Below are 12232 nucleotides of genomic sequence, written 5' to 3' on the forward strand. Positions count from 1 at the left end.
GTGATTAAATATTATTGCAAGCACAATACTCTTCAAAAGCAAGTGAGATTAAATATACGCGTTGGCACATATGTGAATTAGTACGAAAAGTAACTTTTTAAAAACTCAAATTAATATTTAGAGATATTTTCAAGTTTTTGTAAAGTTTAAATAATGGAACTTTTTTTCCAAGGAACTAAAGAAGGCTAAATATCTCCTTCTAAACAAAACAGCTGTAGAGTGCCCCCAAGGCTTGTAGACTGTTAGATTGGTGATTGCTTTGTTGCAATTTCCTTCTTATGCCTCTTAGTCAATGGGTTGTTTTACAGGTAAAATTTGGAGAATAACAATCCATATGAAGATGTAAAGCAACTCCACAGAAGAGGATAAAAGTATCACTCGACACTCTTCTGTTTGATTGGTTAGAAATATTTTGCCCTCCCTTTCCCACAAAAAAAAAAAAAAAAAAGAAAAGGAAAAAATGATTTGTGCTCTCTATGCATCTAGGTAGGTTTTGGTCACTATTTTTAGATTAAATACAAAGATTCGGATTTCTTTAGAGAATATAAGGAAGGTTTTTTGAAGTAACTAGAATAAACATGACTATTACCTGATAGAAATTTGGTCCAGTATATTCTGGCTAACTCACTATAAAAGTAGTCAACCTCGGGCTTCCCTGGTGGTGCAGTGGTTGAGAATCCGCCTGCCAATGCAGGGGACACGGGTTCGGGCCCTGGTCTGGGAGGATCCCACATGCCGCGAAGCAACTAGGCCCGTGAGCCACAATTACTGAGCCTGTGCGTCTGGAGCCTGTGCTCCGCAACAAGAGGCCGCGATAGTGAGAGGCCCGTGCACCGCGATGAAGAGTGGCCCCCGCTTGCCGCAACTAGAGAAAGCCCTCGCACAGAAACGAAGACCCAACACAGCCATAAATGAATGAATAAATAAATAAATAAAAATAAAAATAGTCAACCTTTTGCTCTACTTTTCTTTAGCAGTCCAGCTACTAAAAACATTGTTTTAAATTATAAACATTGGGTGCATCATAATTACAGACATTTCAAAGGCAAATACATTTTGACATTTACTTCCTCCACTGTAAGATTCTGTTACAACAAATTATGTGTTAAATGGAAATTCATTCATTAGAATACTGCATGTTCGGAGTTGAAAAATAACTCAAAGTTCTTTCATTTCATAATTTTGTTTTTCAAGGAGGCAATCATAACAAAATTAGACATATATTGTCTGGGTTTTTTTAAAAATAAAAGTTTCATTTAAAAATCTATCTGGGACTTCCCTGGCGGTCCAGTGGTTAAGACTTCGCCTTCCCATGCAGGGGGTGCTGGTTTGATCCCTGGTCAGGGAGCTAAGACCCCACATGCCTCGTGGCCAAAAACTAAAACATAAAACAGAAGCAATATTGTAATAAATTCAATAAAGACTTTAAAAATGGTCTACATCAAAAAAAAAAAATCTTTAAAAATCTATTTCCAATTTTCAGGTTAGAGTGGTGTTTTTATAGGTTTTTGTGCACCAAGGCAGCCGTTTTAAAGAAGATATCTTCTTTAAAGAAGGTATATCTATATAACAGGTGGGTTCCACTTACTGCTAATTAGTTTAACTAATGACATCATGTTGGGACAATCATGTTTAACTTTTAGTGTTAATTCTACTTCTTTGAATGTAGCCATCTAGAATGCAGACAAGTGTTTCCTTTGTACAAGAATTGTTTTGACAGACAGCCTCAGAAGATAGAGAAATGTATCAATACATCTGCTTGGTACCTTTTACTACCTAGAATCCCTACAACTAGGAAGGAATTGAAGAAAGAGGAGGTGACATTTCACAGAAGATGTAAAAATTAAAAGCAGAATCATGAAAAAAAATGTATCATAGAATGGAGGGAAGATACAAAGGTCCCTCATCATTGTAATACTTATAAAAGACCAAGTCATGTTCAGTCCATGTGACTTTAAATAAAGCCTATCTTTATGGTACACCCTAGGCTCTGAAAAGAGATTGACAAGACAAGCAGCAAGAAACTAATGTCCTGGATCCAATACACTTGCAAACTAAAAATCTCTGCATGACACTACCATGAACAATAGGTAGCATTTACAAAGTGTCATCTCATTTTTAAGAATATATTAACTATATCACTCATCCACCGCCCTTTCTAAGAATATTTCTTTCACATTCACTTTAAAAAATCACTACCATTTACCAATTCTAGCACAGTTAACAACATTTAAGTTTTCTGCAGTATTCTCATGTGTCTCTCCATTCTTTAGGTTTAATTATATCCAGCCTCACACGGAGGGAAGTTTCTTTATTTGTATACTGTAAACATTTCCATATGATATTTATTATGATATCAGAGGAAAACATTTATCTTAAGAAATTATTTTGTCTAAAGGTTTACTTTAATCTCTTCTTTAAGGAACACTAATTTGGATTCAGCCTCTTCCTAGAAGTGTCATTTGGCATTCTCCCCCCTCCCCCTTCTCTTTCCTTCCCTTATTCTGTTTTCTATAATTTACATTCTTTCTTCTTTAAACGCATTGAAATTTTTCTTTTTCTATTGTCTCCTTTCCTTTGCACCATTTTCAGTTTGAGCTGGAGAGAGAGAGAGAGAGAGAGAGAGACGAAAACTCAAAGATTATAGAGACCTCTTCAAAACAAAACTTTAGTATTTCTGGAATATAAAGAGACACAGCTTGCAGCTCATTCTTCTTTGAGTAGAGTAAGATTAAAATTTTGAAATACACATGACTGCCAGCTTTAGATGGTTTTATAGACATATACATTTAAATGATTAAATGATGAACTTTAATTATTTGGAAATACATTTCCACAGTTTATCAGACTCAAAAATGTAAAAGAGACTAGCTTTAGTTCTCTCAATCCCTTTTCTGCTCAGAAAATTTGACAATTTAAAATATACTTCCTTTTAAGTCTTAATCCTTATCAAGTGATACTTTGATGTGATATGACATTGTTATATGACACATTGGTTGATTCTAAGTGAACATGATTTATCCTCCACATTCTGCTGTTAAGAGTTACAAAGATGTTTCCTTTTTTCAAATGTGATGAAATCTAATAAGAACTGACATGCACATTAGCTTATCTCTGTACCAAAATCAATGCAAACTAAGAAAATAAACAACATAGAATTAAAGGACAAGTGGATGTGCATAAATTGAATACAAGCATACAAGTTCAAGTATTTTTCTATTTAAAAAATTTTTTTGAGTTTATACTCAAAGGGAAGAGAAACATGGGTAGAGGGTAATATAACCATTTCTATCTAGTTCACGCAGTTTAAGAAGCTACCCGTTACTCAGTACTTATTTGGAGAACCTGAAAGTGTTTTCTCATTTTCTGGCATGAAGCTAGGTCTTGCACTACAAAACACACCTGTGTAATTCACAAGCCTGTTCTATTCTTCAAGGACAACTGACATAAGCCTGGGCAGAAAGCTACATCTCATTAACCTCTTTCTTGAGCTTATATTCCCATATCTTCTGCTTCAGGATTTCAGTAAGAGAAGTTTGTCATAATGCAGCAGCCCTTTCTTTTTTAACTTTCAGCAAGATTGCTCTCTTTTTCTCCCTCCTTTTTCCAAATGGGACCCACCCTTTTCACTTTTGATAGCTAGCTGTGGCATTTTTAGCTCTTTTAAAAGTTGTGTTAAATATGTGTAACAGTGGTAAAGTGTTGGTCTATAACTATTTTTACTTGTGTTATCCAATATAGTACTTCTGATGCTGACATGATGATACAATGGGACACTATTTCAGTTTTAGGAAAAAGTAACAATCCTTTTCCATGTACCCTATTTATATCTTAGATATCCCTCTCCCTACTGGAAATAAATTGACACCAAATTCTAATCCTTTTAATTATTTAGTTTTCTATCTCAGAAGAAAGTTGGGGGGTCTATATATTTATATTCAGGTATCCATTCCAATCATTGTAGCAATGGCCCTGTTCCTCACAAACACATACAAAAGCACTGAGGACTTAGTTCTACATGAGGTCAAATTTCTGGAGAATGGGGACTCACTCAGAAAGAGCCCAATAGCAGCAGTCTGCCAGTGCCATTCTATTTTGCTAGCACACAGGACTGAAAAGCTTCATTCTGTTCATCTGTTCTGGTCCAACTTCAAACATTTTTCCTAAGAAAGGTTGAGAGCTGATTGTTCCAGATCAAAGGCATCATCATTTCAAGTTAGAGCTATGTGCTTCCATTTTATCAGTATAGTTTTCAACTATTCCACACCAACTTCAAGGCAAGTTAAGGCAAGTTCAGAAGCCAAATGGTTAGGTGGCAATGATATGTTTAAAAGACATATCAGTAAATGTCAAGACTTTCTAAAGGAACTCATATTAGTCTCAGTACTGGTAAATGAAATGACAAGTGTGGGTATGGTATAAAGACTATAATCTGGTTGCCCACAGCAGGTTGAATAGAAACACTACAATTCATTCCCCTGTTCTTTCCTATAATGAAGCAATAATTTTTAGTCAATTCATAATTCGCTTCATATAAACAGTCACTAAATCTCCCAATGCAACCTTTTGCCTACTTGCTTGGCATTGAGATCTGTACATTTTCTATCTTTCTTACTTCTTTTTTTTTCTAATTAGCCCAAAAAACAAAACGTATCAGTTAATATGAACTCATGCTATGATTTAGAAAAACAAAAAACAAACAAAAAAACTAGATCTATGATAATTCTGATTTTACTTTAAGCAGTTAACCATTCCAATGCCAACGGCCCAAACTATTTATCTTTTTTTTTTTTTTTTCTTTTTTCACCCGTCTGACTGTTGTCAAAGATTATCAAACTTGCACAGGGATTCTTGGGTTTCCAAATCAAAGTTTACAAAACCCAGATTTATTATAATGCCCACCTCCTCTCTCCTTTCTGCTCTGTTCGCCATACCCATTCCCATTTAAACTTGTACCATTCATCAGCTTTTCGGACAAAAAGCAAGGGCAAAACACCAGTGGTGGGTGAGCGTCTCCAGGCACCATGAGCTGTGTCACAGACCTTCAGAATCAAAAAAGTCAAGCTCAAGCAGGTGCCTGCGCCCAGAAGCTCCCCGAAAGCGTTAGCTTCTCCCTTGATGACCCGAATCTCGCCGGAGTCTGCCCCAGAAAGGGGCTACAGAGAGGAAACCGGCTGGAGTCGGCGCTTTCCCCTCTCCACAGACCCTGCGTGCAGCAGGTAAGGAACTTAACCCTGGAGATAAGTTAAGGGAGCACACACTTAACACGGAGCCTCCGGAGCCCGCAAAAGCTCGAAGCCAAGAGCGTGAGCGCGGAGGGAAGTCTTGAAAACGCGAACGCTGATCCCTGCAGCGCTTGGGGTGCGCGGACAGAGGCGCGCAGTCAAGTCCAAACGCTCCCGGGGGAAACGAAATCAGGACCCGCAAAGGGCCAAAGGAAAAAGCTGTGGGAGAGCCGAGGACTCGGGTAGCTGGTTCGGAAATCCCTCACCGCACCTCTCAACACACCCCCCCCCGCCCCCCGAGAACGGCGCACAGTGGCCCAGGGTCCCGGGCAGCGGGGCCGCAAGGACTTAACTTCCACACTCACTTATCTGCAAGCGTCGCCCAGCAGGAAAGCCAAGGAAGACCGGGGGCAAGGAAGGGGGTCAAGGTGTTCTCCTTACCTCGGTCGGCTCCCACGGTCAGCACCTTGGCGACAGGCAATAATCCCGAGAGAGTGAGTAAAGCGAGGAGAAACTCGGACATCGTGGTCGCCCGGGGAGGAAGCCAGCGCCGGAGACTGCTCGGCTGCACCCTCGGCCAGGCGGCGGCGGCGGCGGCTCGGAGCCCCGAACCGAGCAGCGTCATTTACAAATGTCACTGGAAATTCTTCAGCTCAGTGAGCCCAGCCAGTCCGCCTGGAGCAGGATGTGGAAGGTGTAGGGATGCGCGCGTGGTGGGGAGAGAGAGAGTGTGTGTGAGCGCGAGCGAGCCGCTCGTGTGTCTTGACTTTTCAATGCAGGATACGTCTGATCTTACATCACGCAAACAGGGGCAGTGAGATGCCAGCGGAGGGGAATTCACTGATTAATCACCCGGTCCGCCACACACCCCTCCGTCGTCCACATAAATCACATCTATTACTTAGTAAGAGGCATTTAACACAACAGGAAAATACCACCGCGAACTGAGAACACCACAAATCACAATTATTTCAGTCTCCTTGAAGAGAAAGTAACTCCAAGCCGATTCTGTAGGGATTTGGGTCTTTAGAGAGGAGGGGAGATTTCTGCGTCGGGCTGAGCCAGCCAGGGGCCTGGAAAGCTCCGCATTTAACAGCCAGTTCGGAATTACCAGCCACCAGCGCTGAGATAGATGCTTCTCGAGGCAAAGCAGATTTGATCCCTTCGCTCCCTGGAAGCTTCCTTCCCGGGAAGGAAGGACTAGCCAAGTAACTGAGCTTCTCTTAGGGAAATGGTTCCCTCTGCTCGCCACACAAATGCAATGCTTTCTGAGCTGCACTTTTAACTTTTACGCTGAGTAGCACCTAGGGACAAAGATAAAAATTTAGTGACTCAGCAGAAACAAACAAAAAAAAACAAAACCCCCAAAGTCATCACCCGTTGCATAAGAAGGGAAGGTGGATGGAAAGAGGCCCCTAAGCAGGGAACCCTAAAGCAAACAATTGGCACTTTTACAGTGGATTTCTCTTTTTAAGGATACACCTTGAACCACTTTGAACATGTTTTGATGCTTTTTTAAAATTGCTTGTTTTCTTTTCTTTTCTTCTTCCACATAGTATAGTGGTAGTTTAAGAACTTTCTCAAACCATCGGAGGCATTAAAATGAATCAGTGCAATTAAAAAAAAAAAAAAAGTTGTTCGTATGACCGCTTTTTAAATATGATCATCCAAGTACCTAAAATTTTAGTTACTTGAAAATGGTTGAGTTAAAACTCAGAAATCTTAATAGTTGAAGGCTTACCTTTTTTCCCTTGTGACATCAGTAATTCTTGCCTAACAGCAAAGATTAAAAATGTTTTGTATTTAATGTTTAAAAACCTGAGATGGGTGTAAAGGAAAACTATAAGGAAAGCACCAAACTAAGCAACAGGATGACTGAAAAGGGAAGCAAAGATGCTTTAAATACTTTATTCAGTTTACCAGTTGAAACTTATTTTAGATGAATGCCAGCACGATGAGCTAGCTGCTTACTAGAGTAAAATCATCCAGAAACATCTTTGGATGCTCTTCAGAAACCATTAAAATTAGACTGGATCAAAGAACACAGGTGACTATGAGGGACATTGCCACTTAGTCTGTGATTATAAAATATGTTCTTTAGGTCAGTTTTGCCATATTTTATATATTAAGTTTATTTTCCCTTGTAAATTGACTCATTTCATGCCTAAAAGATGACTCTTTCCACATTTAAAAGTTTGGGTTTTTTTCTTTTGAAGTTGTTACGCATATAATTTCACCTAGTCATTTTATCATTTCATATAGGAAACAAAGAGTTTTCCTATTTTCCTTCATATAAAAATTCAGAAACTTTGGAATGAGTGGCAGAGTTCAAAGAATAAGTGAAGAGCGGGAGAAAGGTAAGTTTTGAATGATGCACGAAGTAATAAATATTTCTTTCTCAAGGGTCCACAGACCTCTGCGTTCTGTGAAATACGTAGTCTTTCATTGGAACAAAGTAAGTAGGTGTCTTTCTGACATGAACCCATTCAGTCAACTAGGAGGTCAGCTATTAGGAAATCCATATCCACTTAAGTCTTGGCAATAAAACAAGGAGAGCTCGCAAACCATGCTAAACACATTCAGATGCTTCCTCTTCTATATTATTACTACCAATTACCCCCCCATCTCAAAAATTGCAAGGTAGAGGAAAGCAGCCAGGAACAGTACAACCAACCAAAGACTCTTACCATGTACCAAAGTGCTGTGATTGAAAATCAATGACTCATTCACTTCTGCAGTATATGTAGCAGCCCTGGGTTCCACTCACAGCTATTTAAAGGGAAAAGTTATGAAAGATAATCAGAGAAGTAAATTCCTGGCAGATTTTTATTCTAATATATATTCTCAATATGTTACATTTTAAATATGTAGTGCCTCCTAATAATAAATGTATTAAGTGAATTAGGCAGAACAAAAACCAGCTGATCTCTTTTAGATAATCTGGTTGACTTTTTAACTGCCCTGAATGGAAGAAAATCAAGGATGCATTGTCTACACATTGTGACCAGTATAATAAAGCAAAATAGAATTCCTTTTTAGTAGTCAACAATCAAATCACCATGTGTGAATGACACATGACTCAAAATAATGGTGTAAAATAGTGGTAGCAATCATGGAAGTTAACTATCATATAGGCTAGCATACCAAGGAAAGATGATAACATTTAACATCAATTATGAATGATTCTCAATTTTATCTTTAAAACAAAGATTGGGACTTATTTTAAGAATGCAAATAGATGTTATTAACGAAGACCTAAATGGTATAAAAACACTCCATAGCAATTTGGTGGAAGAATGGATATTTAAGTATGTATCAGTTGTCAAGTGGGCACAACATGTAGATTTAAATGCATGTTAAGCAGATTTTTAAGACAAAAGTTATAATAAGGACACTGGTTCATACCACAAAGCCATAATAATATATAACAGAGTAAATATTAATAGATACATATTTGCTCTAAAACTGAAATAAGGCCCGTGTCAAAAGGAAATAGAATAAAATTGTCCCATACACAGATCACTTGTATATGGTGGTTCTTCTTCCAAATATCCATTGAAAATGACCAATTCATCAAAAGAGAGAGTTTTTATGGGCATCAATGATAAAGGTCCAGGCCAAATTTGAGTTTTAAAAATAAATTACTTCTAGATTTTGAATGACTATCCAGATATAATGAATTACATATAAAAGAGAAAGCATAATTTCCTATGAAACGCTTTTATTTCCCATCATATATACTTGAATGAAAAAGGAAATCGGGCTTCCCTGGTGGCGCAGTGGTTGAGAGTCTGCCTGCCAATGCAGGGGACATGGGTTCGAGCCCTGGTCTGGGAGGATCCCACATGCCGCGGAGCGACTAGGCCCGTGAGCCACAATTACTGAGCCTGCGCGTCTGGAGCCTGTGCTCCACAACAAGTGAGGCCGCGATAGTGAGAGGGCCGCGCACCGCGATGAAGAGTGGCCCCCGCTTGCCACAACTAGAGAAAGCACTCACACAGAAACGAAGACCCAACACAGCCATAAATAAATAAATAAAATTTTAAAAAAAGAAAAAAAAAAAGAAAAAGGAAATTAACAAAGTATATTATTAGCAAAGTGAGACTAGCTAGAGTTACTGTTCAAATTCTGTGTTCCGATGGCCCATTATAATTTCTTCATTCTAATCAGAGTTATTAACACTGACAAGTTAAATAAATTAATTCATCAAACTATACAATGTTATGAAATCTCTCATTGAGATAAATTAAACAAAGTAGAACCAATCATTCTTACTTTCTGCTCTAAAACAACACACGAATATTAATTATCAGTCAGTGGTAATCTTATATTTCCCAATTAGAGCCATGCTTTGGGTATATGTGATCAAACATCAGATTTCATTTCTGCCAACTTAATTATTTTCTTTGTGCTATTGGGGCCTTTGCCACAGACAGTAACAGTTCATGAACTACACACCTGAAAGCCATATTTGGAGGAGAACCTGTCTCCTAACAAACCAAGAAGGACAGTCTGTCTCATGGAAGTGATGTGTGTGAAGGAGAGTTGGCCTGAAAGTCAGGTTGCTAGGAATTTCTGTAGCTATCATTCCAAGGGCTGTTAGAGTTCTTACCCTGCCTTTCCACACAGAAAAGTTGCCAGGCAGCAGCAGACACAGGATGAGAAGGAAAAGGAAGGGGATGGTGTGGGGAGAATGAGAATTGTTAAAGAAACATTATCAGTGATTTAAAATAGAAACAGTTACGCTGGACAAAGCCACTAAGGAAAAAGCAAAAACAAAAACAAACAAACAAAAAACTTTAGATTCACTTTATTTCTCCAACTGCAGCATTTCAATGCATATCACATTTTTAACTGCTTTCCTTCAGAAGTGTGCTGTGTTTGGTAACATGCAGTTTCAACGAGGACATGGGGATTTAGCTGAGATTAACACGAGCTTGGTGCAGCTTTAATTCCCACCATTTGCGAAGTATTAGGAGGTATGTACACCTGTGAAGAAAATGAAGGGTGATGTAATTATCTAATTAAACCTGGAAAGTAAAACTATTTCCAGGCAAATTAGGTTTTTCTCTTTGTATATGTCTCGACTTCTCTCTACCGTCATGATCTGTAAATGCTTCAAGATATACATATTACAGTGAAAAGCACAAATGATAGGCAATTATAACTTTCAAAGGATAAATAATAAAAGGTCAATACGGATTTGATTGTTTTACATTTTCTCTGACTCTTGTTTGACAAACTTTTGACAGTAGGGAGGAAAGGACTCTTTATGGATTCAGACAACCTCATCAGGCAACAATTGACTTCCACAATAATAACACAGACTTAAGAGACAAATCTTATTTTGCTTTTTGGATGTCTTCAGAAGGCACAATCATTAGTAATGCAATCCATGTGTGTTTTAAGTGGGAGAGAGAGTTGGAATACAGATATACCCCAAACTCATCAAATCCTCCTCATTCTACTCTTTAGAAATAGCCGTTGAATTTCAAGTCAGTTGCTGATGATAAGGCTTGTTGCTATTAGTGCTTTTTAACCTTGACATACTTGTGGTCAAGATGACCTCTGCATCATCATCTCTATCTGCTAGAACAAAGTTAGTGTTTCATGCTGGGAGTTGGTCTCCAGTGGTCCATAGTCAGGATGCACTTTGTCTGAATAAGCTTTTGAGGATTTTGATCTCTATCCTTTTGGTCATCATCTTTCTGCTCCTTAATTTTAGTTAGAAACTCTAAGGTTGTTGAAATGGAAGGAATATCTCTTCCAATTTACCACATTTTACAGATGAAAAAAACTTAAAGGAAAAGTGACTCTCTGAGGTCACATTTTATTAATGTCAGAAACAGCCCTTGAATGAAGTTCCTGGTACTTTCTTATATTATATAGGGAGCCTCATTGATATTCTTTTAATTTTTTTCTAGCTCTGAGGACGGGTAGCCCAGGGCGTTCGAATTCGTTCATTCACTTCATAGCTGTATATTATGTAACAGCCACTGCACTCAGCACTGTGCAAATAGCTATGAAGAAAACACACATGGTTCTTGAAGTAGCAGAGTTTCATTCTATATCAAAGGTCATTTCAGTGCTAATGGGCTGTTGTATGATCAGGCCACCAGATGGCTGTTCTCTTGCTCTCTGTACATCCCCTGCTTGACCTGCTTCACCTACACCCTACTCACATGACTGACCTTCCTACATACTTGTCACAGCCCAGCTAGTGATTGTTCTAATCTTTAGATCAGAACATCCCCACCATGATAGCTTTTCCAAGGGGGGTGAGGGGCGTGCCTTCTGCTGGTTTCCCTGGTAACCTATGAGCCAACCTGAAGTCAATTCCCTTGCTTCAGACATGTAAGATCCCCCTTTCAATTAAACAATTGCTGTCTCTGTCGTGGACTCCGGGCTCTTTCTTCAGTCTTGAAGCTGGGCAACTACAGGCCTTGTAGGCCCGTAGGGTGCAGCCCAACTGCCCTCTTTCCAGGATCTTGTGGGGTGCTGTTGTGAACCATAGGTACTGACACATAAAGTCCACTGCTGAGACCTCCCAATAAAATCAGGGCTGCGTCTTTCTTGGAAAATATCTCTACGGATAAACCTTTATAGAGAAACCTGAGCCTTTTTATTAGAATTAGACTCTGAATAAGAAATCATAAAATGTATGTTCAAATATCTTGAGTGTTGATACGGACATTTATTCAATCAGCACATTGTTCTTTTGATCTAGAACTTGGGAGGAAATTCAGAAATGTTTAGAATTCAGAACATTCAGAAGTTTTGTCAGTGATAACACAAATTAATCAAGAGTCAGTGGATTCTGTTGTGTTGTGGATTCACATAGACTCAGAGGACAAAAAGAGGACGTGGAAAAGTCTGGTTCAACTTCTATTCACTTATTTATTTTTATTATAGCTATTCTTTTGGGACCCTTTCAAGTGTTTTATTCACTTTATATTTAGTAATTTCCTACTTAATATCCAAATGGTTTTTTTCTTGTTTAATTTTTA

General features: G+C 38.5%; 1 protein-coding gene across 1 annotated transcript in view; it reads right to left on the reverse strand.

The window, feature by feature from the left end:
• LRP1B (LDL receptor related protein 1B) overlaps window positions 1-10733 on the reverse strand; it is a 1885740-nt gene extending 1875007 nt beyond the window's left edge. Inside the window, exons 1-2 of the mRNA XM_082465229.1 lie at window positions 9305-10733; window positions 5667-8988 (exon numbers count right to left, since the gene is read on the reverse strand). Of these exons, the coding sequence (XP_082321355.1) occupies window positions 5667-5850 (184 nt within the window). The 5' untranslated portion in view covers window positions 5851-8988; window positions 9305-10733. The remainder of the gene's footprint in view (window positions 1-5666; window positions 8989-9304) is intronic.
• Window positions 10734-12232: the final 1499 nt, after the last annotated feature.

Source organism: Balaenoptera physalus, assembly GCF_965194825.1.
Source record: "Balaenoptera physalus genome assembly, chromosome: 6".
Taxonomy (NCBI): domain Eukaryota; kingdom Metazoa; phylum Chordata; class Mammalia; order Artiodactyla; family Balaenopteridae; genus Balaenoptera; species Balaenoptera physalus.